Source organism: Zootermopsis nevadensis, unplaced genomic scaffold (assembly GCF_977971745.1).
Source record: "Zootermopsis nevadensis isolate Lab colony 2312 unplaced genomic scaffold, Znev_1.0 Znev_ptg000024l, whole genome shotgun sequence".
Lineage (NCBI taxonomy): Eukaryota > Metazoa > Arthropoda > Insecta > Blattodea > Termopsidae > Zootermopsis > Zootermopsis nevadensis.
Genome location: NW_028259156.1, coordinates 17,540,583 through 17,565,227, shown reverse-complemented (window position 1 = coordinate 17,565,227; position 24,645 = coordinate 17,540,583). Strand labels below are relative to the sequence as shown.

Here is a 24,645-nt window from a genome sequence, read left to right as displayed (position 1 = left end):
AGTTGCATTACACATTACGCATCGCCTAAACTATATTAAAGCATTTGTTGTGAAGGAAACTAAATTACTTAAATTTCTAAATTGTATTTTTAAAATTTATTTATAAAAGATAATAATTCATATGTCTCTGTCTCAAACTTCTACTACTTAACATGACAACTTCGCACTAAATCTAAACATATAATAAAATCGGGAATAGCCTGGGAACTTCTAACAATAAAATGCCCGTTTCATCTCCAGAAATAATGTGCATCTTATTCATTTTTAATAGTGTTCTCTTTTCTTCCGCACTTTTACGTAATTCCCTCTTCTTGATTTAAAAGAAAGTAAACTCGATCTGACCAAGGCTACCACTCATCACCCCAATAATATCTTTGCTTTGATACTACCCCATCAGGAGGACAAGCGAGAAAAGCCTGGGTACCTTCTTCTTTCTTAAGCCTAAATAAAGTTTCACTTTACCTCCATGATTTTATCTTTGAACGTACTTTTCCTACTATTCTAACTCTTTGCCTCATAATGTGAGCTTCAAATGATTAAAGTACAAGTTCCCTTATTAATCGCTTCTTAGACATATATCTAACAAAGAACAAACAATGTTTTATCTCTTCGTGCAAGTTAACTATGCACTAGTCTTCATGTGTTATGAAACATTACTTTAAGAATAACACATTTTACACATTACACATACAAAATATGTTCAAAATTTCATATAACTACTGAATAACTATCAGCTTATTAAAGTTGGATAAAAGAGCTGTATGTTCCATTATAATAAACGTAAATTCTTTCGTGTATATTTAGAGAGAAATTAAGTGAGCATTATGTCTGTGGGAGAATACGACAATAAAATTATAACAAATGTATGAGTGACTATTTTTTCTTAAACTCCTTGTCGCTACTGTTACAGGGACATGGGGACCATGGTTCATTTGCTCAAGAGTAGTTTAGGAACGGGTGTCTTGGCTATGCCATTGGCCTTCAAAAACGGTGGAGTGATTTTCGGATCCTTGGGGACCGCAATAGTTGGACTCATCTGTACCCACTGCGTGTACATTCTGGTAAGTAGCTCATCTTGGAGCTAACCCTCTCCGTGCTACGTACAAGATAACTCGCTTAATGTATCTAACCCATAAATATTAGGTCCATTAAATGTTTCACGGAAGTCAGAAACATCTCCTCCTATATAAATTTGTGTTTAAACTTAATGATTGTAAGTAACGAATATATTATTATATAAATAATATGTGAAAATATTTATGCAGTTTGTCAATAAATAGGCTGGAAGAGTGTGTACTGGATTTATCTGCCTCAGTAAACGATCAGTGTCGGGTTCCAGAAAAATGGGGAATATTTTTATTGGCTAAGCGACTGTTAGCTTCTATAGAACGACTATAGATTCGATGTAGGGAAACGAAATGGATTTTCCCTTAGGAAAAGGTCACTTGGAAGGGAACAAGCTGAGTGTTAAAATTGGAAATATTAAGATTTATATGAATCTTCATATTAACAAATTGACTTGATGTGTTTCCTTGTTAATAAACCTTACGCTTTTTACGCTTAGCTTTGCCAGTATAGTCAACTGAGTTCTTGGAATTTACGTAAATATATTATTTTTTCCCGACAACTGAGAATTATAATAGGATTTGATTCACGTTACTGGATTCACAATTTAGAATTTCCATAGTCTGCATAATCCGTGTTTGTCCAGCCAGCACGTCTCGAAATCGGTTCTCAATCTGCTGAGTGCGAGAACAGAAATTTATGTTGCCCGATCAGGGTGGCCCGCCGTTGAGGACGACTGAACAGATGTTACAAATTGCCGGTAAACCCACAGAAGTAATGATTTCCAGTAATTAAAATTCTTTGTTTGCAATTATTCAAATAAAACAATATCAATCGATGGGAATACATGGCCATTCAGACTGATCTCACCTTTGGACGATAGTAGAAAATAAAGTTTGAAATTCTCAGAAGTTTCACTTCGAGACGCAAAGAGGAAAGATAAAATTTCGGGTTTTCACGGCGACGAGGCTGTGGTCTGTTAGATATTAGCCGACGTTTCAGAAGATCGTACTGCCTCCATCATCAGATTACTCTACCAGAATACGCAAAGTACAGGTCATAGTCTGAATGGCCGTCAGGCGGACGTACCGCCTGCAGGAACTCGTTGTGGATGTGACAACGACTGGAGCACGTACCAACGGGAGATCCTGATGAATATAAATGTGTGAATTAGGCGCTGATAACCAGCTAATTCAGTACCCTGCGAGGACGTTAGGACATTGAAATTGTTTACAAATTCTCTGCACGAACTGCTTATTGAACCACACACTTGAGACTTTGTGATCTTTTCCCCATTCCTTATTTACATATTTTTCCTTCCTGTCTCCTTATTTTTCATTCTGTATTTTTTTGTTTGGTAAGTTTTAGTGCCACGAATATTTGATAGTCTGTTGAAAAGATTTACGGAATCGCTTGATGTTCAAAGATCATTTGCAAGTTGTCGACGGAGACTGGAGAATGTTTAGTAGCCTATAGTAAACATGTTTTAAAACGTACATAAACCGCCCAGACAAGAACTATTTCCAGTATTCAAGGTTTATTTTTACATATGCTTCCGAACTGATTGATACAAATTTAAACAGCCTAACATAAGTGTAGAAAAATATTATGATTTTAATTTTAGCCCACCAATAGCCGCAATATCAAAAATCACTGCCTTATTCCTCTGAAGCACGAATTTTATTTTATTATTAATGTCCTGTAAAATGCGTAATTTAGAACAAAGCTCGTCTAAATAATATTAAATAATTCGGTCCATACCACAAAAAGAAATTGTCTCTTACAAAGATCAAATAATAGCTATTTACCCTGAGAATCATACGAAATCCATAAATGTACTTGTTACGTTCGTACAAACCAAGAAACAGTGATTTTTAACAAGAGCTCCCTAGAGTTGCTATGGAAGAATAAAATCACTTAATAGGATTTAAGGTTCTCGCGGCTGTGAGTTTGAAGAAGGCTGTCTTCTGGTTTGTTGAGCCGTGTAGACTGGTAGAAGTTTATCGACGTTTCAGAGGTCCTCGCTACTTCCATCATCAGAGCGAAGATGTAGGCAGCAAGGTGCTCTGCAACGTCCGTAAACTTCTATCAGTTTGCACGGTGAAACAACCCAGTAGACAGCCATCTTCAAAAATCACTTAATTTTTCATTCCCTGATACATAAGTAGTTTCGTCTTAGAGAAGACTAAAAAAATCACTAAATTTACTTCTGAAATATATAGGCCCAGACACGAAAACAGTTTTTAATACTGAACCGTTTGATAAATGTGTTCCGTTACATACATTTCCGCATTACGCCGATGTGCAAAAAGGAAACATGCATATCAGTTACAAGAATAGCCCATTACGTCATTTCCCTCTAGAAGCTTACATGAAGTGTCCATGAACATAAACATTCCTGTGCTTACAACAGAAATAACAGAGTTTAAAATGGCGTGAAATTGAATGTTTTTCTTTCTGATTTGCACGTTAAAGGTTCAGTCGTCACAGGATTTGTGCAGGAGACAAAAAGTTCCATCTTTGGGATTCTCAGAAACAGCAGAGGCAGCCTTCATGAGTGGTCCTCCAGGATTACAGAAGTTCAGTACAGCTGGAAGGTAAACACTTCTCCTTGTAACACTTAGCTTTACACGTGTACGGCCCAGGTCCTCAAGAATATTATCGAATCCCACGGAAGAACACACCCCAAAGCTATTAGTCCGATTTAGTGAGGCAATAACAGCTATTTCCTAAATATGAGACAGAAACCATGAAAAATTACATCCGAACCGGAAATTAAGCTGTGAACAGACCCCCCCCCCCCCCTCCCTATAGGTGGCAATTTTTAATGGAATTACCAAGGTCTAGGCAATAAGTAGGACAAGCGCTGAAGCGTGGTTCCCTGCTATATTAGCTGCAATGTTATCTGCTTCAACTGAAATGGAACGCGTGCAGATACCGTGGAAAAATACAGGATATACGATGTTATTCCTTTACTTCTTAATCGTGTTTCAGTGCTTTGATATTGTTACGTCAAATGTCAAATTCTACGCGTAAAGGACTGAAATTTAAAATTATAAATACAGTGTACCGGCAGGAATACAGAGAAATATGATTAAACACATAATTCTGAGTGATATTATTTTCAAGTCAAAATTTTACCTTCCACTTGATACTCGCAAATAGATGACCATAATTAAATACTGGCATACGATTATGAACTTATTAGAACGTTTTTCCTTTCCTTAGAAGTAGCCTATTGACATTGGCATTATATTCAGTCCATTGGATCTGAAATTCGAGGGGATAACTGAGTGAATGGGGGAATGTTATAAATTTTAAGAACTGAAATGTATTACACTGCAATTTTGTTAGCCATTATCTACTGTGTGAGGGACATCCTATTTATAGGTTAAAATGTCGCTCAAAACATGCAGTTACAGCAGAAAAACGCTTAGGAATATCAACGTTCTCTGCAAGGTCCGACCAACTTAAATACCTTCCTATAAGAACTGATATACTCCCTTGCTATCATTCCTAATTATCCTTCAGACACGAGAAAATTGGGTTTTATATAACGCAGATAACAAAAATAAAGGTTGTTTATTTATTACGTACAAACTATCTTTATAGAATTTTTGTGTAGTTTGTCAGGAACAGGTATCAGAATGCAAGTGTGTATGTTAATTGTTTGTCTTTTAGGAAGTTCGTGAACGGGGCTCTATTAGCGACGTACTACAGCGCCCTCTGTGTATACGTCGTGTTCGTAGCATCCTCTATTAAACAGGTGAGCTACGTCTGTTAAGAAAAAGATTTTCCAGGTTTTATGGATTAATTTCAACAGCAAATTTGCCTTAAAATTCTTTTATGTACAAAAAATATCCACTGTAAATGTTTTAAAAAATATAAATTTAGTGATCCATATCCGTGCATAAATCCTATTTTTACGTGTTCATAGTAAGTTAAATTTGACACATACAACCGCAAAGTTTATCGTTTTGAACGTGTTAATAATGGATGATGAAAATATTTTACGTAGACCTGTTAGACATGTCTATGATCTATTGATGTACCCAATTTCATATACCTGATTCCAGTTGTTCATTATCTATCAACATTGATCTCAAAATTCAATATCGATATGTGCTGTGCACTGCCGCCATGTTTTTATTTTATATCCTACGTTACCTTAACAATAGCCGAATATTTTTTTTAGACATATTACCACTAATGTCATAGTGTGTGGAGTATTAAACCTATAAGAATCAAAATTACACTTAAGAGCTGTTAATGTTGACCTTAAATACTAAATTTTATCTATATGGGTTATGTTTAGCTTTTTGAAAAATATAACGTGCTAACCTGCTGTTGGAAATAATGTTTTACAGATATGTTTATTGGGAAATTTCATTTTTTAATATTATTTTTTTTAGAATATATGCGACAAATATAGCATTTATATGGTTTAGTCTCGTTTAAAGCTTCGGATTTTCAACAGTAAAAATTAATACGGAAGTATAACAGAACGGGGTTTGTCTGTAAGAAAGAAAATTAAATAATTAAACCGATATCCACAGGGCATAAAAAATATGTGTTCTGAAATTGAAGCCACTAGTAAATTCCAAACTGGAGTACAGAACCTTCTGCACGCGATAAACATTCCTCCATATCGGAGCACGATAACTCGTGAAGATCCACCTCACACGAGGCTCACCTTGACCGAGTGACTACAAGGTTGACCCTGACCCAAACAAGGATTCCTCTTCAGTTGTTGCCCACCTGCAATTGTCGGCGTTTTTACCTTCGTCCTCTTGCGGTATAATCTGAAACACGTGACGCAATTCATCGAGGGCGCGACTCCTATAATTTATGGAACACAAAGGTTCATTACTACCGTATTCACTGGACCAGAGCCAGATAATGGAGTCCACATCCTCGTAGCTTCCTTTAAATAGGACCCCTTTTAATATCCCATCTTTGCTTTGTCCGAAAAAATATCTGGTAAAAAATACAAATTACGAAGACATCCATTACATATTTTTTTTACAATTTCTTACGTATTCTGTCGTTTTGTCTGAATAATATCGCGAGCACCTTGTTGGCAATCACCATCGATCTACGTTATTCCGTCAGAATATGTTACCAAGTTTTACACCCATACAAAAGTGTACAAAATTAGTTTGTGTGACTCTCAGTTTTTGGGTACAATACGGGGAAACAGAATAACCTATTTTGAAATAAATGACAGTAAATAGGCTATTGGTCTGCAAATAAAATTTCCTTCCATAATATATTGTTAATGCCCAGAAGATTCTTTCTTAACTTCATGGTCGGCGATGCGTTGAACTCTATTCGAAAACGACGAATTATGACGTAAGTCTGGATCCATAATGAGCGAACAATGGGCTTCACAGTTAAGAAATGACAATAAAACCATTAGTACCAGTTAGTACTTGTAAAACTGTTCACATTGTTTCAGTCGCTCCAACTTTCAGCAAATAGTACGTAGTTTATTAATAATTTTGAAAATAACGCATGAATAGAAACTTGTGGGCTAAAGCGGCCAGGCCGTGAAGCTGACCGCTCACTTCCAATACCACGGTTAAGAATGCGTCTTCATGGCGTGTGCTTAATTAAGCACCAGGGAGAATTTTATCTTATTAGAATGGCTTGTTTTTATTACAGATAATTTTAAGGCCCCAAAAGATGCTTCAACGCCACTCTTGAGATTAGTAGATGGTTGCAACGAGTAATAGCAAACATTTAAATGGTGAAGTTTAAACGGTTCTTAAATTATATTCTCGCATAAAACATCTTTTATGTTATTTTGAATTTTTCTTAGAGTAATTCCCTAAAAGAACACTTTCAAAAATTTCCCGTTCCCATACTAAACTTCACATCCTACATTAAATATTTCTGGTATTGTTACCACCTCATAAGTTCGTACGAGAGCTGTGTTCTTATCGTTAGCATAAAAAGTTAAGAAGAACGAGGATGGGAGATATTCAGCGGCGTGATGCCGGTATTGAGTTTGACATCTCGGTCAGTTACTGCCTAAATATTTTGAATTTTGCAACTAAATCATTTAAGGGCCACACGAACACTTATACAGCTCACTAAAATAGTTCTCGAGAAGATGCCTTAGTGTTATCTTTCGAAAAATTGGGGTTTTATTGAAGATCAAGACAATAACCCAAGAAAAGGTCATTAAACTTTTTGAACTTTCACTTATAAAGTCCGAGACATTGAACAGGTACATGGAAACAACTGCTCGTTCTTATTCAACTGCATAGTTTCTTCAGCCAACTAAATAAATTATTGTGTTCCTAGTTTTAAAACCCCTAAATAATCCTCTTACGTCATAAGGTAATTGCGTTATTCGCCACTGATACATTATAAACCGCTGTATCGACAAGTGCCAGGTGTAAACACAAAATGGCCTCTCTCCCATTTGTCCAGAACAGGCCTTTGTGGTAGAAGGCGGTTTTGTTCTAAAACATCTATCAATTTTCTGCCTATTATATGAAATACGTGGGAATAACAATCTGAATGTATTATAGTAGCTCAATGGCATGGCGCCTGGGAAGTCAGTATTGAATACGTAATGAGACGTTTCTTGAGACTGAATAAAATTTTTCATGGATTAGCAATGAAGGTGTAAAGGAAATAAAAGAGAATGCCAGGAAAGGAATTCTTTCCTGACAGGAAAAGTTATAATGCTGTCAGTAGCTTTGCTTTCTTACCTCGTGTTTCATAGAATTTTCATTCGTTTTTCGCAAAATGTACGTGGAATTAAATTGATGATTCTTGTCTGTCTGTCTGTCTGTCTATCCGCACTTTTTATCCCCGAAACTTCTTTACAAATACGAAGTCAACAAGAGACGTAGAACTAATTTAATTCAATTCTTTCTTCAATTGAACCTGGAATAAAACGTTATCTATTTTCAAAAAAAAAAGGTTTTAGGTTTTCAAGCTTTCAAGATGACTGAATACAATGAAGTCTTCCTCGGCCATCAGTTGTGTTTAGCGCAGACTTAATAATTCAGAGTTTTGGAGGTTGTCTCTGATTCATTCATTAGACTGCATGTTACATGAAATAAAATATATCATTTATTTTGATCTACAAATTGTGTTCGGGATATTGTGAACAAAATAAAAAGGGTGACATTTCGTACCCAAAGGGATATATGTGGTGTGAAAATTGAGGTCAGTAGGTTATTTAACACAGCAAAGAACTCTTACGGGATACAATTGTACTTTTACTTTTGATTATAAAATCCTGCACTGTACACGTTTGGTGAATTAGTGTTTCTACGTCCGAGCAGGTGGGTGACTACTATATGGACTACAAGGACCCGCTGGATGTTCGAGTGTACATCCCCATGCTCCTCGTGTTCCTGATTCCCCTCGGCCTGATCAGGGACCTCAAGTACTTGGTTCCGTTTTCAGCAATTGCGAATGTTTTCATACTCGTCAGCTTCAGCATCACGCTCTACTACGTTTTCAACGGCACGTTGGACGTCGAAGACAAAAATTACATTGCCCGTGCAGAACAGTTGCCTCTGTTCTTCGCTACTGTCATCTTCGCCATGGAGGGCATCGGGGTGGTGAGTGCTCGGAAGAATTTCAGTGCGCTGAGCCAAATTCTGGAATTTAAGATTTTAAGATTTCGTAGATAATTATAGAAACCTGAGACACGTGAGATCATGCAGCTGGTTTGTGTATATACAGGTCCATAGATAGAATTATGGATAAATCGATCTATAGACAGAAAATGAAAAGATGAATCGATAAACAGGTGTGATTGGATGGATAGATAAAAATAATAAATAGTCCTGTAGGATACGTCGAGAAGTAAGGCAGTTGTGAAAATAATTTTTGGTCTCTAAGTCACTAATCCGGCTTAAATTTTAACAATTATCAGATGATGATAATGATTTGGCATATTTTTTACTGTCGTAAATGAACTAGAGAGAGTTTAGCAGATTTCGTTACGAAATGTGATGTGTCTATACGACATGGTTCAGGATGGTGATGTTCTAGGCATGCATTCGGGAGGCAGCCGGTTCGAATCCGTGATAGGTTACCGGCTGTGCTGACTAATGATTTTCTTTCCTTCCCTCGTTTACCCCAGGTGCTACCGAAATATTACCTTGAAATTGGCCACTACTGTCTTCATCTTTTCCATCTCACCATTGAAAACCATTTGTTCTGTATATTTAATACTTTATAATGTTATTAGTTGAAATATCGACACTAAATGTCCTACGAAGCAACTCATGAAGGAAACACAACAAACAGGCATACACATTGCTTGTTACAGGTAATGCCCCTGGAGAATTCCATGAAGAATCCTAGACATTTTATCGGCAAGGTAGGAATTCTCAATATCGCCATGTTCATCGTGGTACTGCTGTATGGTGTTATCGGCTTGTTCGGGTACCTCAAATACGGAGACGCTGTGGAAGGAAGCATCACTCTGAACTTGCCGGATTCAGATATGTGAGTGGATAATAATGCAGTGAAGGGAAAGAGCGATAAAGCCTATGTACAAGGGAACATGAATTAAAATAGAGACACTGGTTTTATAGGTCTTCGGTGAAAAGAATTTAGAGGTTTTAGGATATTACGGCGATGAAAATGTCTCTGGTCTGTAACATCGTGTGGAATTGTATATAGGTACCAACATTTAGGAGAAACGTACTGAATTAATCTTCGGGGTTTAAGATCTGTCTATAGGTCCACGAGGCGTTACAGCCCAGAACCCCAAAATCGAATATATATATATATATATATATATATACATATTCAGATTGTAGGCTCATTCTTAAACGTTTGTAAAAAATGTATGTTGCAGTCCAGCTCAGGTGGTGAAGGTACTCTACGCCGTAGCCATCTTGTTTTCCTACGGACTCCAGTTTTACATACCCACATCCATTGCATGGCCAGACATTGAGCAAAGGATTCCCAAAGGATACGAAAATATTGCACAGACTGCTTTTCGTATTGGTACTATAATATGTACGGGTAAGAACCATATAAATATTGATTACAGCATTCTTAGTACTCGTTTCAGTACTTGTTCTGAGTTTCACGTTCGCACATTGTAGTGAAAGAGAGAGAACATTTGGTCTTTCTGGAATTTTGAGGGTTTAGCCCACAAGACATTGCGTGGACCTAGCGAAAATACTGATTTAGAGTGAAGAATGATAAAGAACTTTGAATCATAATAAACTACATTTTCCTTTAAAAACCTGATATTAACTTAACTGATCAAGAATTTAATTTATTTTGTAGAACCTGAAAATCCAACACCATTTACCGAAGCTCAGATTTAGGCCCTTTACCGAGGCAAATGAATTCTGTCCACAATTTCACATCCTGCTTTAAAGATATATTTTATCTCTGTATTTTTCTCTCATCTATGACTATTTATCCTAGGTAGTATCCTGTATTTTAAGACCAAAATCTTGAAAGCATTTTTCTATGCTCACTGATTTCATCACGGTAGGTGAGGAGTGTAAATTATAAAGTCTCTCGTTCAATTTTCTCAACTAATCTGTAAATCCCTCTCTTAAGTACGAAAACTGTACCCACCATATTAATGTATATACTTAATTATTTTTAACTTTAAAATTACGATAACATGTGTTTAGACCACCCATGATGAATTTGTTGAGTGTGTTGACACCAAGTCTTGCTTGATTTCAGTTGCTATCGCAGTTGCAGTACCAAACTTGGGGCCCATCATCTCTTTGGTCGGGGCAATTTGTTTTTCTACCCTGGGACTCTTCTGTCCTGCAGTCATAGAAACGGTAACCTACTGGGAGACGGGGCTGGGCTGGCGTCTTTGGAAAAACCTTATTATCATAGTGTTCGCAATGTTGGCCCTAATTACTGGTAGTTATGCAAGCATCCTGGAAATAATACACGAGTATTCTAAGAGCGAATGATATCGCTATTATTTTAGCTGATTTCTGCTAAAGTTTAAAACTTGTAGCTGAGTATGATTGGCTATAATTTGTAATAGTCGAATGACATGTTAATGAAAGGAATTCCAATATGTCGTATTTTATTATGTCAGGGTTTCATCAAAAACATTCCGGTTTGGGATGGTTTAGTAATCGCTGAAGCTGTGATTCTGGTGCATAATTAGTTCGAAAAGACAAATTATAAAAGCCTATTTTATATTATATGAATTACGCACCAATTAATACACTATGAGTCGGCCTGCTTTTCCTAATTTTCATATGGACTTCAGATAATTGTTTTCACTTCTAAAATATATACCTAATTTAATTTTATACTGGAACAAATGACAGCATTAATTCCTTCGATATTATAAACCGAAATCAATTTACTGTATAATTTTTCTCGAAGTACATTTTTAGGGTAAGCCTTATATTAACAGGAAAAAATAATATTTAAAATATTTAAAGTTGTACTATCTACAATCCGGACAGAATCTTTCAGATTTAATACATGTGTGTAAACGATTTGGAGTCAGATGACGAAGTACTTAGCGCCCAAGATTTTACCATATACAGATTGTATTGTAACAATTTCAACGCAGCTAACGAAACACGTCACTCTAAATTCGATATTAACTTCCCTGGTTTCCTTACTATGTAGCATGTAGGTTTATCTAGTCATTTTGAAGTTATCTGAATAGGTGTAGGTAAGTACGTTTATATTATCACAAATTTGGCTTAAGAAAATTCCATAATACTAATTATTCCCATAAAATGAGCGTCCATGAATAGTGTAACTTTATATTTTATCATTATTATACACTTTGGATTTGTTTATGTAATAAGTCAAACACTGTTAGAAATTTGTGTTTAGTGTAAAAGTGGAATACTTTTAAGCACATTACATAACCTCAACTTTTGAAACCTTATACTATTTCTGTAAATATAAGTACGAGATCTTCCCTACAGATGGCTTCCAAAAAATTAACTGCCCTTTATATTTAAGCAAGTTTTCAGTGAAAACGTCTAGCGAAGTACTTAAAAGAACTGATCGTTGTGACTGTAATGAACAGTGGAATTAAATTCCATTAATACTTCCAAGTAATCCGAAGAAAAGGACAGCTGTCTTCTAGGATTTTGCGCAGTGTATTTGGTACAAATTGATCGAAGTCGCAGAAGTACTTACTGCCTTCACAATCAGGACGATGATTATGGAGAAAATTAAAACGGGTTTACAGTAAAAATTTGCCTTAATTTTAGTTCCATTACACGCATGCGTATGAAATAAGGCCTACTATTTATGGAAGTTGGCTGAAGTTTCCAATTAATTTTAAATATTAGGCCTCATATCACTGCAAATTTTATGTTTTTATAATATTTTACTAAATAATCCTAGTGTCTTAATTTTGGAGGCACCACAATTGTATTTATTTTGCTTACATTTTATTTATACATATATATTAGTTGCTCTAAGACATATCGATTGTATATATGTTGTTATAGTACTTGTATTAAACATGTAAAATAGTTGATAATTTTATACGGGATTTTTCAATACATATTATTAAAATATACATTTAGACTTTGTTAAGTATTTTATTAAATGTTACGATCTAGAGATCAACACGTATATATATATATATATATATATATATATATATATATATTATGCATGAAATAAAATAAGAAAGAAGCAAGCGTTTCGTAAAATTTAAAAATGTGTACCACGTGTGTGTTACAATTGACTGTTATTCACGCAAAATTATAAATATCTGTTAAATTATTTAAATGATTTATAGATAATAATTTTGGAAAGTTATAGTTTACAATAAATATTCCAATAATTACGCAAATATTTACTTTTTACTTTCTTATTACCTCTAAAATACAGATACAGGAAGAAAGTTAAAATCAATATCGACCTTGTTAAAAAGTCTGTAAACAACTCCGGACGTTTTAAAAAATATTGACGACATAATCTGAGGGCAAACACAGCTGACAGCGTTTGTGTGTCCGAGGAGATTTAATACGAAATCATTCACAACAAGTGGCTCTTGAAATTTCAGTGTTTTGACTGCACAATGCTGCTATCTTGAAGACATTCCGACAAACAAATTAAGTTAGCAATAGCACTGACAATGCGTCGTTTCTGAGACCGAGAATTCCAGAAGTTTCCTGAAATGCGATGAAGTACAACGAAGTCACATGAACACATTACTGAGTGTCAATCTGCTGTTTACGTCTCTGGATACACCAAGACCAACATTTTCATTTGTTTTATTAGGTTCAGGCCCTGAGTTTAATCTCCCAGGAAATCTGTCACTTTTCCTCTTTTTTATGCTAATTTGTTCATTACGGATTATGTCACTTATAGCTGTCATTGACAATGCGTCATTTTTAACTTCAGGTTCGTGCACGTAAGTCTTATTGTCATAAGCGAACACAACCTCATTTTTATCTCCCATGTGCGTTATTTTGGTGTCACTGTTTCTTTTGAATACATAAAAATAAACGGAAACACATAACAGCAGAACTCCAGCAGCAATAAGGAGCCACTTGAGGACTGCGAAGATGCGAATTACTGTGTAGAGTCTCTGAACTTTTGCTAAATTCCTGTCATCGAGTTCAGCTCCCTGAATGGGAAACAAAGTTAGGTTAGTGTTTATTATATTTCACGTATAAGGTTCAGGTCTAAAAATATTATTACGTAAATAGGAGTACGATATTTGTTAGTGATCAGAATAGTATTTGGTTGACAGGTTAGAAATGTATTCCACGGAATTTTGAATGATATGCGGGTACATGTGTATTTTGAGGTAAGATGATAAAATGTCTCTCATTTCTCCACCACAGTTTTCTCTTTGCTTTTACTCTCTTGCTATCCTTCATGCCTTTCTCTGCATGACTTTCGTTCTTCAGACGGCTAACTTACCTCCTCGATCCATAACACGGGGAAGAGTCCCTCGGACACGTTATTAAGCGCTTTTAGACTATCCATTCTCGTAAGAAACATGTTCATTTGTAGCCTCTTGAAGCCTCGGAGAGGAATTCCGGTTTCCTGAAGATTGTAAGGTAGCATCAGCAGGATAATAGAATTCTACTCATCGGAAAATGCAGTTTGATGATACTGATTCTATATCCAGAAAAGGTATGTATTTTTCTCGTCTCTACTACATCCATCTCCGGTCTGGGTCATATCCAGTCTTCTGTCAAATGGTTAAAAGTGGGGTAAATTCCCTGGGTTTTAAAGCAGATTACAATCAGTTTTCAGGTTTGTAACTTTAATGACAATTTATTTCCCATACTAGATTTGATGTTCTCTCTGTAGCCCTGAAGGTAAAGGCAAAATACTTATCCGAAGCGTTGGTGCCCACTATGACGTCACAGCCCAGTAGCCAACTACCAACAAATTTACTTTTCCTTCGAGATTCGGTTATACGCCTTCGTTTTATTCTATGTTCTTAAATTTGTTGTGATGGGCCGATCTCTCACTTAAGAGGATCTACCTTTTCCTACATAAAATATAGTTTCAAAATTAATTATAATTCTCGACAGGAAAAAATCGCTAATGATACCTATTCATAGCCTGAAACCCTTTAACTGACCCCACTGGGAACAACTGCATTGTCTGGACTAATCGATAAACAGAACTCATTTGTCTAATGGACTCACTCATGCACAAAAAAGTGTTTCTATGCAAGCTGTCATATGATTTCTAGAGCCTTGCTTATTCTGCAAATTTTCAAACACGCAAATGAGATTGGCAGGCGTTCTGCATCATTGCATAAGACAGCCCGGACTGCTTTATCCTTATGTACCAAAATGGTAACTACATGTACCACCTGCTTTAACATTAAGCTTTTCATTTTGTATCTATGTATATCATACGATTCTCGCTGTATACAGAGATTTTTTATTTATACAGCGATAACCAGCTGATTTCTGCAATGGTAGTGTTATGTTTTCTTTGTGGTAAAACTGAGTACTTAAATATTATTTAAACGAGCTCCAGTTTCAAAAGATTAATGTAGCTGTACTTACTGGTTCAATATCGATTACGGTCTCGTGTTTCTTCTTGTCTGGATTCAAACCCTGGACGTACATGTGGTAGTCCGGGGAAGCGTTGTAAAAATGAGGCAACGACATAATCATGGACACACCTAGGGTCAGAGTGGTTTAGTGTCACTCAGTGTTCATTTCATGAAGTAAACAAAGTGACTGAGCAGTGGAGAGTTCATAGTTCTATCCATCTTCCAGAAATTATTGGATAGATTTGGAAGGAATTTAGTATTTGTGTCTGTACTAAAAATTATTCGGCAAATTTAATTTTTGTATATATCTGTCCAATATATTATAATATACACTTTAATATAAGGCGGAGAGGTTCTTGAGAAGATAATAGTAGCTCATCCAGACAATAAATTATTCGCATTTTATGAAGTCAAAGGTTTGTTACAGATTTACGAAGAACGCACTTTAGTTGCATGAAGATGAAATCTAATTCAACAGACATTTATAAAAAAAACATTTCGTCAAAGAAAAACTACATCACATGCAAGTCTACAACTACACGCGCGCACACACACCTTACCTAGACAGCTGTAGAGGTCAAGAACTCCCGACTTAAGACAGATGGGTGGTTCGTCGTTAGTTTGTTCGCAGAAACAAATGTTTGGCGGAAAATCTTGTGCGTCTTCAAAGTTGTGTAAAATTCCTATGTAGCGAAAAACTGGTACACCCTTCCATGTCAGTTCGGAGTCAAATTCGGCATACAGAGACCTAAAGATAAAACAAATTCTCAAATATGTAACGGGTGTACAACAGAACGACAGTTTTTAGGACTTTTTATACGTTCTATATAAGAAAAGCTTGAATTGGACGCACAGTGCCAACATCAGGTCTCTCGTTAAGTATTATTCATATCCCAGATTGAATTATATTAAATCTGGCATTTGAAAAGTACTGTATTTTGTCAAATATCTAATCATTTTAGTCAAATCAATCTAATTTAAACCAAACCTCACCACGATCCATTTTTATATTATTATTTCTTTCACTTAAAACTGTCCCTTCTAACTTCAGATTTTGTCTCTAAAATTTTATATTTATTTTTTCAGAATTCAGATGTGTGCTGTTTGTTATAACCATCTCATCCTTCTTGATCAGGTCGTCCTAGCAGTTTTAGTTCAAGAGTGACACAGTATACCTGCATAATTCAACCTCAAAGATGGCAACCGTGTCCTTGGGTGACCAGAAGGGAGGGAATATGGTTGAATCAGTTCCGTTGATAGAATTGCAGTACTCGCCAGACCAAGTCATCAAATTAGGCTGTCCATTCCATTCTTCTATCCTGGCCAGGGCTCTGCTGTCTGAAATTCCGGTGTTGACTCGGATCCTACCATTGCTCGAGGCGTTCTTCTGCAAATCGACGACCAACAAACACAAACATTGTTAAAATAAATGTCTTAGGTTATTTCTTGCTTATACCAATATCTCTAAATTAAATTAACCTCGTATTTTAAAATTTCACGATTTAATAGTACACCAAGAAATCGTTGAAATGGGTGAAACTTCCTAAATGAGAGAACACAAAATCTCTACTCTTAGACTCTTGCTACGTTCAAGTCTCGTAGCCAGATCGTAGAACGAAGTCTTAATAAGCACAGTAACCTCTACAGACATAAAAAATAACTCAAAATGCTGAAGAATGTTAAATGTTTAGGAACTAAGGCAACAAATCAAAATTTCATTCACAAACAAAGTATTTTATAAGCAGATTAACTTCTGGGAACACTCGTTACCAGTCAGTTCAGAATATTTTGTCTTTTAGAATTCTGTCTAGGAATCTACAAGTGAAAACATACAGGACTATAATTTTATCCGTTGTCTTGTTTGGGTGTGAAACTTGGTCTCTCGCCCTAAAGGAAGAACACGGACGAAGGGAATTTGAGAACAGGGATCTGACAAGAATATTTGTAACTAAGAAAGTTTAAGTTACAAAGATAGAGAAAATTTCGTAATGAGGAGCTTCAGCACTGTTCACCAATTATTATTAGGGCGATCAAATGAAAAGGGATGATATGGGTTGGGAATGTAGAATGCAAGGTAGTTACTGTAACAAATATACACAATTTAAGTTGGTAAACCTTACCAAACACAGAATTTTGAAGAACTGGGGGTAGGTGGGGGCATAATATTAAATCGGATCGGAAATATAAAGAGTATAAGGATGTGGCCAGGATTTATATGTTTCAGGATAAAGTTCAGTGACTGGGTTATGCAAACCAACAGTAATAAATTTTCTAATCCTATAAAATACGGGAAATTTATTGATCGTCTAATCTACTATCAACTTTCCAAGAATAACAATTTCATAGAACCAGTTATGGAGACGATGAATCAGGTTGTTTCTGAAATTGTTCCAATCAGTTATATGTTAAGTAGTTTTGTATAAAAGCTGTTATTTCACTCGTATTTCTATTTGCTGTTGAAATTAAGTTATACTAAACTCACATGTCTAAAATATGCCATCTTGAAGATTCCGGGTTCGTGCTCTGACACCACAACCGGCAGATGGGGCGTCAGGACACCGCAGATCATTTCTGCATCAGATGAAAGCTTATCTCCTGTACAGTTTATGACAGTCACGCCGTCCCAAAACAGTTTCCTCACAGTGGCTGTCAGAAATATACTCTCTGACACAGGAGATATTTCTTTCAGGAAAGGATCCATTGAAAGGTCGGGACCAAAATTTCTTCTCACATTCAGCGCCGTCCCCTAAAAGATAAAAAACGTCTGAAAACATTTTTCTTCTCAAATCCCATGTAACATATGACAATTTGCAAAATTCAATTAATTTTGTTTGGTTTTATAAATTGTGTTAGACTAAATCTGACGAGGAACACAAATCCAATTCCAGCAAATGAAACCATAAATGGGCAATTAGACAAAAAGTCTATAAATTACAGCAGAAAAATAATTGCAAAGACGTTTAAAGACCACGTAGACACATCGAACCTGAAGATGACCGCATGCGACCGAAACAAGTACTTCAATAAATATTTATAAAGTGTTGAACAAAATCAAGTATCTTAAAAAATATGCGTTGAATTTCTTGACAGTCTGAGTAACTCAGTATTAACATTCGACCCTTCTGAATTATGAAGCTCATATAAATAATATTTAAACATTCCCTTTTTAGACCAAACAAATTGGTCGTGCCCCCATTGCAAAGATTGATTGGCTAAAGCTATTTAGGGAAATAACTGCTGTTTATTTTGAGAATCATATGGAATCCATGATTGCACCATAAAAACAAAATGCAAAGTTGTTGAATGTTAAATTAGATGGTACATACAGGTACCAGTCTGCCTCAGAAAGCTAAATAAATGCTCTGTACCTCAGAAGTTTCTTATTAATTTGTCAATTAATTAAACAGTCAAATACTTAATTAAATAAACTCTAATTTTATGCAGTGTATTTGCATTTGCTGACGGTCACGTGTAAGATGTTTAGTGGAGTTTTCTTTTACCCCATTTGTCAATCAGTCAATCGACCACTCAACCAGTAACGGAGGAGAGTGAGATGTGATCAGTGAAGTGTTTGTCAGAATACAAATAATTCAGACGAAATATTATCATAATATTCTAAATATCTCTTCAGTAAATTTTATTAGATGGTTAACACGTAGCATCAGATATAAAATGTAAATATTAATTTATTTTTCTAATAATGTTTCTCGCCTGAGGAATAATCTAATATTTGCAGCTTACCATAATCATTGTGTTCAGTACAGTAACTACGTCATCTTCTGAGAGATTTCCCGACTTGTCCTTGTTGAAATAAAATGTCGAGTTTTGCACGTACGATAAAGTATAGTCACCTTCGTCCGTAATGTTGAACTTCTCTCGGTACTGACTGAAATATTAAAATAAAATATTAATTTATCAGCCTACATTTTTCAATATTTAAGGATGATATTAAATTTGGAAAATGCTTGCTACCATTCAGTTTAGAATATTTATCTTCCTCAGTCCTACTTAAAGAAGAGAACAAGACAATAATTTTAATTTTCCGTCATCAATAAACGAAACACCACAGAAAAACGCAAATTGGAAAGCAAATAATTTTTAAAGTATGTATTCTCTAGTGCACTTATTTCGAGAGAACTTGTTTCAAATTATGAAAAGTTTGAAATAACCGCTAGGCTTACAGTTAATTTAATTTTGTAATCAAGGTAACTATTACTAAAGTCAGTAAAATACGGCAAATTTCTCTAAGTGGGTGGTTGCTGGAGGGGAGGGGCAGTAAAATAAGGCAGTGAGTAACAATGAATTCATCAAGCATAAAACATGGAATCAGTTTTATTTTTTGTGTTCGATTCCGTCCATATCTTGAATTTGTTTGGTACCGTTACGTGATATAATTTGTGCACGCTGTTGTGAAGAAAACGTCAATAATTGTGTGTCGTGACCACGTGTAAATCCCTAGTGCTCACGAATCTACGAAGAGGACAGAATATAAACATACAAAATTTGTTCTATTGATTGAGGCAACAGGCTTTAGCGACTGACGCTAACGTCAAACAGCAAAGCTGAACCTAACCAAATATCTGATAACACTTACTTGGGTCCAGTATCATTTAATAACGTCACATATAAATAGCAGAATTTGATTGGAATGTGATTAAGAATGCTGGGTAGATAACGGACAGGAATTAGTTTTTTTATTTAAATGGTAACTTATTATTTCCATGTAGAATCTAGAAACTGTGTTGAGTGTTAAGGCGTATGTTGTGTCAGAATTAATTCTGAATCGATTCGTGCTCAAGCTGCGACAACAGAAAATAAATAAATAAAAAGGAAAATTGAAAATCGAGTATATTTTTATATTTTTAATTTTTTAAAAATGTTGTTAAAGGAGAATTACACGTGCAAATTCTGAGGTAAGTAAATTAGACTAAAAACACGAAAGAATCTAATGTGACACTTGGCGGGCGCCATGACGCCCGCCAAGGCTTTTTTTGGGTGCCCGCGTTGATACGGAAAGAGGTTATACTGAATAATGAAGGCCGTTCAACCATGAACATTATAAAATCAAAACACAGATCTATACTTACTAATGTCCATCTTGACGATTGTTTGCGAGCAGCAACATCATCCTACACTCCCAAATTTGAAAAACTGGTCGATGAAATGCAGTGTCAAACATCGCACTTGAGTAATAATAATTGTACTTATAAAAGTACGTATTTTTGATCGCGTGGTTTCTTGTATCATTAAACGTCGTGTTGTTTTGCGTATTATTTGGTGTCCAAATCTTATTTGTCCAGAGAAAAGAAAATTTGGCTTTGTTAATTGGTTGGTTAGACCACTGCGTTAGAGAGTAACTATTTTACGTAATTAGTATATGGACGTTTTCATTCAACGCATTTAAGAATTGACTATAATTAAAAGAAAAATACACTGCAACTGCTGATAGATAGACATCTAAAGCTTTATTTTTTTTTGTAATAAAATTTATTTTCCGCATGGATTTTTAAATTAGCAACTGGGGCATTCACAATGGGGTGGGTTTCATTCTAGTTTACCTTTGTCATGATTACAATGAATTTCCTGCACTCATTATGATTGAAGGTTAGTATTTGCTGTGTTACTGTAAATCTGAGTATTTCTCTGCAGGTAACACAAAGAGACAGAACAAACCTGGTGCTCTATAACTTCCTGTGGTTCTTAGTTCGAATAGGCTATGAGCACAAATAGACTAATTTTTGAAGATATCCGTCTTTTGGGTTATTGCGCTGTGTAGTCTGGTCGATGTTAACCAACGTTTCAGAGGTCATACTGCCTCCGTCATCAGGGCGATGAATTCATCGCCCTGATGACGGAGGCAGTATGACCTCTGGAACGTTGGTTAACATCGACCAGACTACACAGCGCAATAACCCAGAAGACGGATATCTTCATACTCACCGCTGTGAGAACCTCAAGTCTTACAGACTAATTTTTGTCTTCATAACAAGCAACTGGTGGTAGCTTGGTTTGTTTGTTAGTGATCATTTGGTATTAGGGGATTCTGTGCCTTATGGGATAATGTTTGTGGATGTATTTGATCACTCGTGCATGATCTGATATGAACATCCACTTCTATGCAACACATTAAAACATATTAAACTTTTGTAGCTTTCGAAATTAGCCCTTTAAAGCTGAAATTCGCCTACATAACTTCACACATTAAGTTAAAATTGTAAGTTCGTGTGTTTCTTCGCTTAGAGCTCCAGAACTGGTATACTAATTTGCACCAAACTTGATATTAATTTTTCTAGAGACCATGTAAAGGTGAAATACCCAGAAAAAAACAATGAGACCGATTCATTAGCGCTGCCATACTCTCGTCTAATCAGTTGCGCAGTCTTTCTTTCAGATTGGCACCAGTAAAATCATAATTCATATTAAACATGAGCCATCGAAAGGGTTGTCAAAGCCCCTTCTCCTTCTATCGTTCTGTCATCTAGTTTTTTTTATTTTCATATATCTAGACAGCAGACAGACGCCGTGCGTAAAAGAAAGAATAGAGGTCTTGCCCATTCTTCTTCTTCTTCTTTAAATGAACCTTGCTAGGTCTACATACTCATACACGTAGGGTCCGACCTCCTGGACGACTGGGTTGGCTCCGTTCTGCACTTCCTCAGGATTTGTCACATTGAATACGTACACCTTGAACTGTATCGCCAGGGGAAACTTCCGCCATCTTTCATAAGCTTCTGTGCCATTTACCAAAAGCACGCCCTGCAGGAAATCAGGCAATTATTACGAACATCGTCGATATTCTTCAAATTCAACTGCGAAAGGACAGACTGATATACGAGTGGAGGACGGGGTACCAAATTTAGAGACAGTCACGAAAACAAATGTACGTTTCATTTGTTACGATGTGATTATCCATTGAGATGACAAACCTTCTGAGTAAATGAAAGAAATTTCTTGATTGCATACGTAAGTTCGGCGTGGCTTTTGTCCGGTAAACAGTTCTATTGAGAAACAGTGTTCAGTATGTGATGAGACAATACATTTATCCTACGCCTACGCTTAACAGTAATTGTTATGAGTAGAAACCTTTAACCTCTTGGCATATACCACTCCATAAGCTATTGATCAAATACAAGCTCGGCGGTGCTGCATTTAGCTTGTTTTCGGACGTGGTTAAAATGTTATTATTTTAGAGTTGGCCTTCCGTCTGACGTACATTTAATATACACTTTGTTTTTCTAGTCGATGAAGTCGATACCAACGACTCGGAGAAACATATTGTCTCCGTATTCAAGTTTGAAGTCCGAAGATTAAGGCAGAATGATCTTCCCAAACGTTGGTATCTACCTACAAGTTCACACGGTGTTACAGTCCGGGAAAACTTCAGATCTCATACGTGTCATTAAATGTCCCTACGTCCGTCTGTAGTGGATCGGTTGTCATGACACTGACCTGTTTACTGTCTGTATTGTCTTTGATGTGTGTGGCAGATGTCGAGGGTCGATGTGGTTATTAGCTTACAAATGTCGTATTATGAGGACTTATGGTTCAATACCGATGACTGTCAGTAATAAAAAAAATAAAAAATATTTTAATAGACATAAAATTATCCATCGTACTTATTAAGCGGCGTGCCAGCAATACGCATGGAGGGAGGAGGAACATATCACATCTCAATCTTGACATGGATTGTGAGCTTCACTCTTTGCCCGCCATAACCCCTAGAAAACAGTCCCCTGGCACCCGTTAGGGGCGTTGTGCCATGCCCTAGTCACTGTACTGACTGCCCCTGTGTCATGCGCTCAACATGCTTAGCCCAACCTTGAAGTTACACTGCAAAATTATTTTTACTCTCTGTCCTTCTAAAAGTCACGTAATAGTAAAAAAGAAACGAACAATTTATGAACGATCTGATACGTATTTATGTCAAGTTCCGGCCACGATATGACATGTGATATCCGTATAACAAACACATTGTTCTATATTTTGTGTCGGTAAAAAGATTAATGCTATCAGTTCACATGTCATCTCATCCTTTGTTTGTGCACAAATATCTTTCGTGCTCGGTGACTAGCTTCTCACTGCAGTCTCATCATGCAATTTTTACTGTCTTTTAGCACGAATTCAATTAAATAAACGCAAGGTGGGAGATCATATCTCTCTGATCTCTTATTGGATTTAAATTAAATTATGTATTATGGGGGTCTGAGTTAAAAGATGTTTGGGAAATTTTAATTTTGATTTATAACATTTCAGTATGACTCATACTTTACTATCGAATTTCCTCAAAAACTCTTTATCGTACTAAAATTAGGCACGTGTAACAAGATTGAATTTTTTTTTTAGATTATATGAAAATCTTTTCAATGTAGTCGAGTATTAAGCAAAATATGATGGAGAATGTTTTCTGATTGTGCAGTGAAACATCTGTAGCGCTGTTACCTACGCTATAATAAAACTGCAATAAATGGATATCGGAACCAATGAGATATTCAAAATAAAGAACGATTTTGGAAAATAGGCCACGTGCTTTGCAATGGATTAGACCTGTAGTCTTCCGTCCACGTTCCAATCAACATCATATTTTGAGCAAGTCACTGAGCAGGTTATTTCAGAGATAATGTGTCTTTTACATTGGTGAGAACACATTCCGTATACGATCTGGAGCACATACAGTTTGTTTAAGATTTTTTGTGGTTTTCTAAAATACTTCCAAAAATACGTGGATTTTACTCTGAACTACTCGTGCACGAAGTACATGGTCGTTATTGGCCTTGTTGTCTTTGAAATTTTTAAATTATGTAAAATAAAAATATAACGATCTCCAGAAATCCAGAATATATAATATTTATCTTTCAGTATGATAACGTTAACTAACGATGCAATGGAGTCGAGCATGTAAAATCTTTTTATGGGAGCGCGTTGTAAACTTACATAAACAAATTTAACGTGATGGAAATCTCTAGTGCCTAAGAGTTTTAAATTATCCATAAATTTTATAGCCATTAATTTATAGTTTCTGCTAGCCTCAACACAGTAACAAGTTAGGATTGTATTAAAGAGAAAATTAAGAGTAGATTAAATTTCTGTAGTGCTTACCGTCTCGGGTATATTTCGTGTTTCTAACTGCGATTTAAAAACACGAAGATTGAAATATAACGTCTAAACCATAATTTAACCTGTTGTTTTGTATGGGCATAAAAATTCTTCATTCACGAAAGGAGTGGCGGGGGGGGGGGGCAGGGGCGGGGCGGGGGGGGGTTATTAACTACCTGAACGTACTAATTAGCTTTCCAAGAAGGACTGTGCTCCGTGGAGTCAGAGAAAATTTGCAGGGACGATGGAATCAAATTCTTCCCAGATCTTTTTTTGTTTCCAGGTTTATACTCACGTGTTTTATCTCATGTGCGATTAATGCAGGGAATCCGTACCACCCGAGAGCAATGGCTGCTGCGAGTACTATAAATCCCGAGAGCCCCGTACCGACTATTACGTTGATATTGTGCTTCATTCTGCTTGAACCGTCCTCTGACTGTGCCACTCAACAACTGCCATCAAAAGAACCGCGCTCTGCGCCAGCAGAACAGACGTTTCCGTGACGA

At 36.0% G+C, this 24,645-nt stretch overlaps 2 protein-coding genes and 1 long non-coding RNA gene across 6 annotated transcripts in view; 2 read left to right on the top strand and 1 right to left on the bottom strand.

Moving 5' to 3' along the window:
• Positions 1-12,868, top strand: part of LOC110829585 (proton-coupled amino acid transporter-like protein acs) — a 20,264-nt gene extending 7,396 nt beyond the window's left edge. For all 3 annotated transcript variants that reach the window (XM_087355585.1, XM_022063450.2, XM_022063449.2), the window contains exons 4-10: positions 911-1,061; positions 3,541-3,662; positions 4,747-4,831; positions 8,370-8,651; positions 9,368-9,546; positions 9,902-10,071; positions 10,756-12,868. In XM_087355585.1, the coding sequence (XP_087211711.1) occupies positions 911-1,061; positions 3,541-3,662; positions 4,747-4,831; positions 8,370-8,651; positions 9,368-9,546; positions 9,902-10,071; positions 10,756-10,997 (1,231 nt within the window). In that variant the 3' untranslated portion in view covers positions 10,998-12,868. The remainder of the gene's footprint in view (positions 1-910; positions 1,062-3,540; positions 3,663-4,746; positions 4,832-8,369; positions 8,652-9,367; positions 9,547-9,901; positions 10,072-10,755) is intronic.
• On the bottom strand, positions 12,416-24,645 carry LOC110829575 (sensory neuron membrane protein 2). 2 transcript variants are annotated; one of them, XM_087355582.1, is made up of 9 exons: positions 24,435-24,645; positions 21,645-21,802; positions 18,788-18,932; positions 17,529-17,792; positions 16,222-16,433; positions 15,607-15,794; positions 15,057-15,175; positions 13,948-14,073; positions 12,416-13,648 (listed from the first exon to the last, which is right to left on the bottom strand). In XM_087355582.1, exons 1-9 carry the CDS (start codon positions 24,552-24,554, stop codon positions 13,217-13,219), a joined length of 1,764 nt encoding a protein of 587 aa, XP_087211708.1. In that variant the 5' UTR covers positions 24,555-24,645; the 3' UTR covers positions 12,416-13,216. The 2 variants fall into 2 exon arrangements, with proteins under 2 accessions (XP_087211708.1, XP_087211709.1); XM_087355583.1 differs by lacking the exons at positions 21,645-21,802; positions 24,435-24,645 and adding an exon at positions 20,134-20,484.
• On the top strand, positions 14,037-16,557 carry LOC147872824 (uncharacterized). Its single transcript, XR_015537020.1, has 2 exons — positions 14,037-14,163; positions 16,133-16,557. It is a non-coding gene; the product is annotated as an uncharacterized LOC147872824 (long non-coding RNA).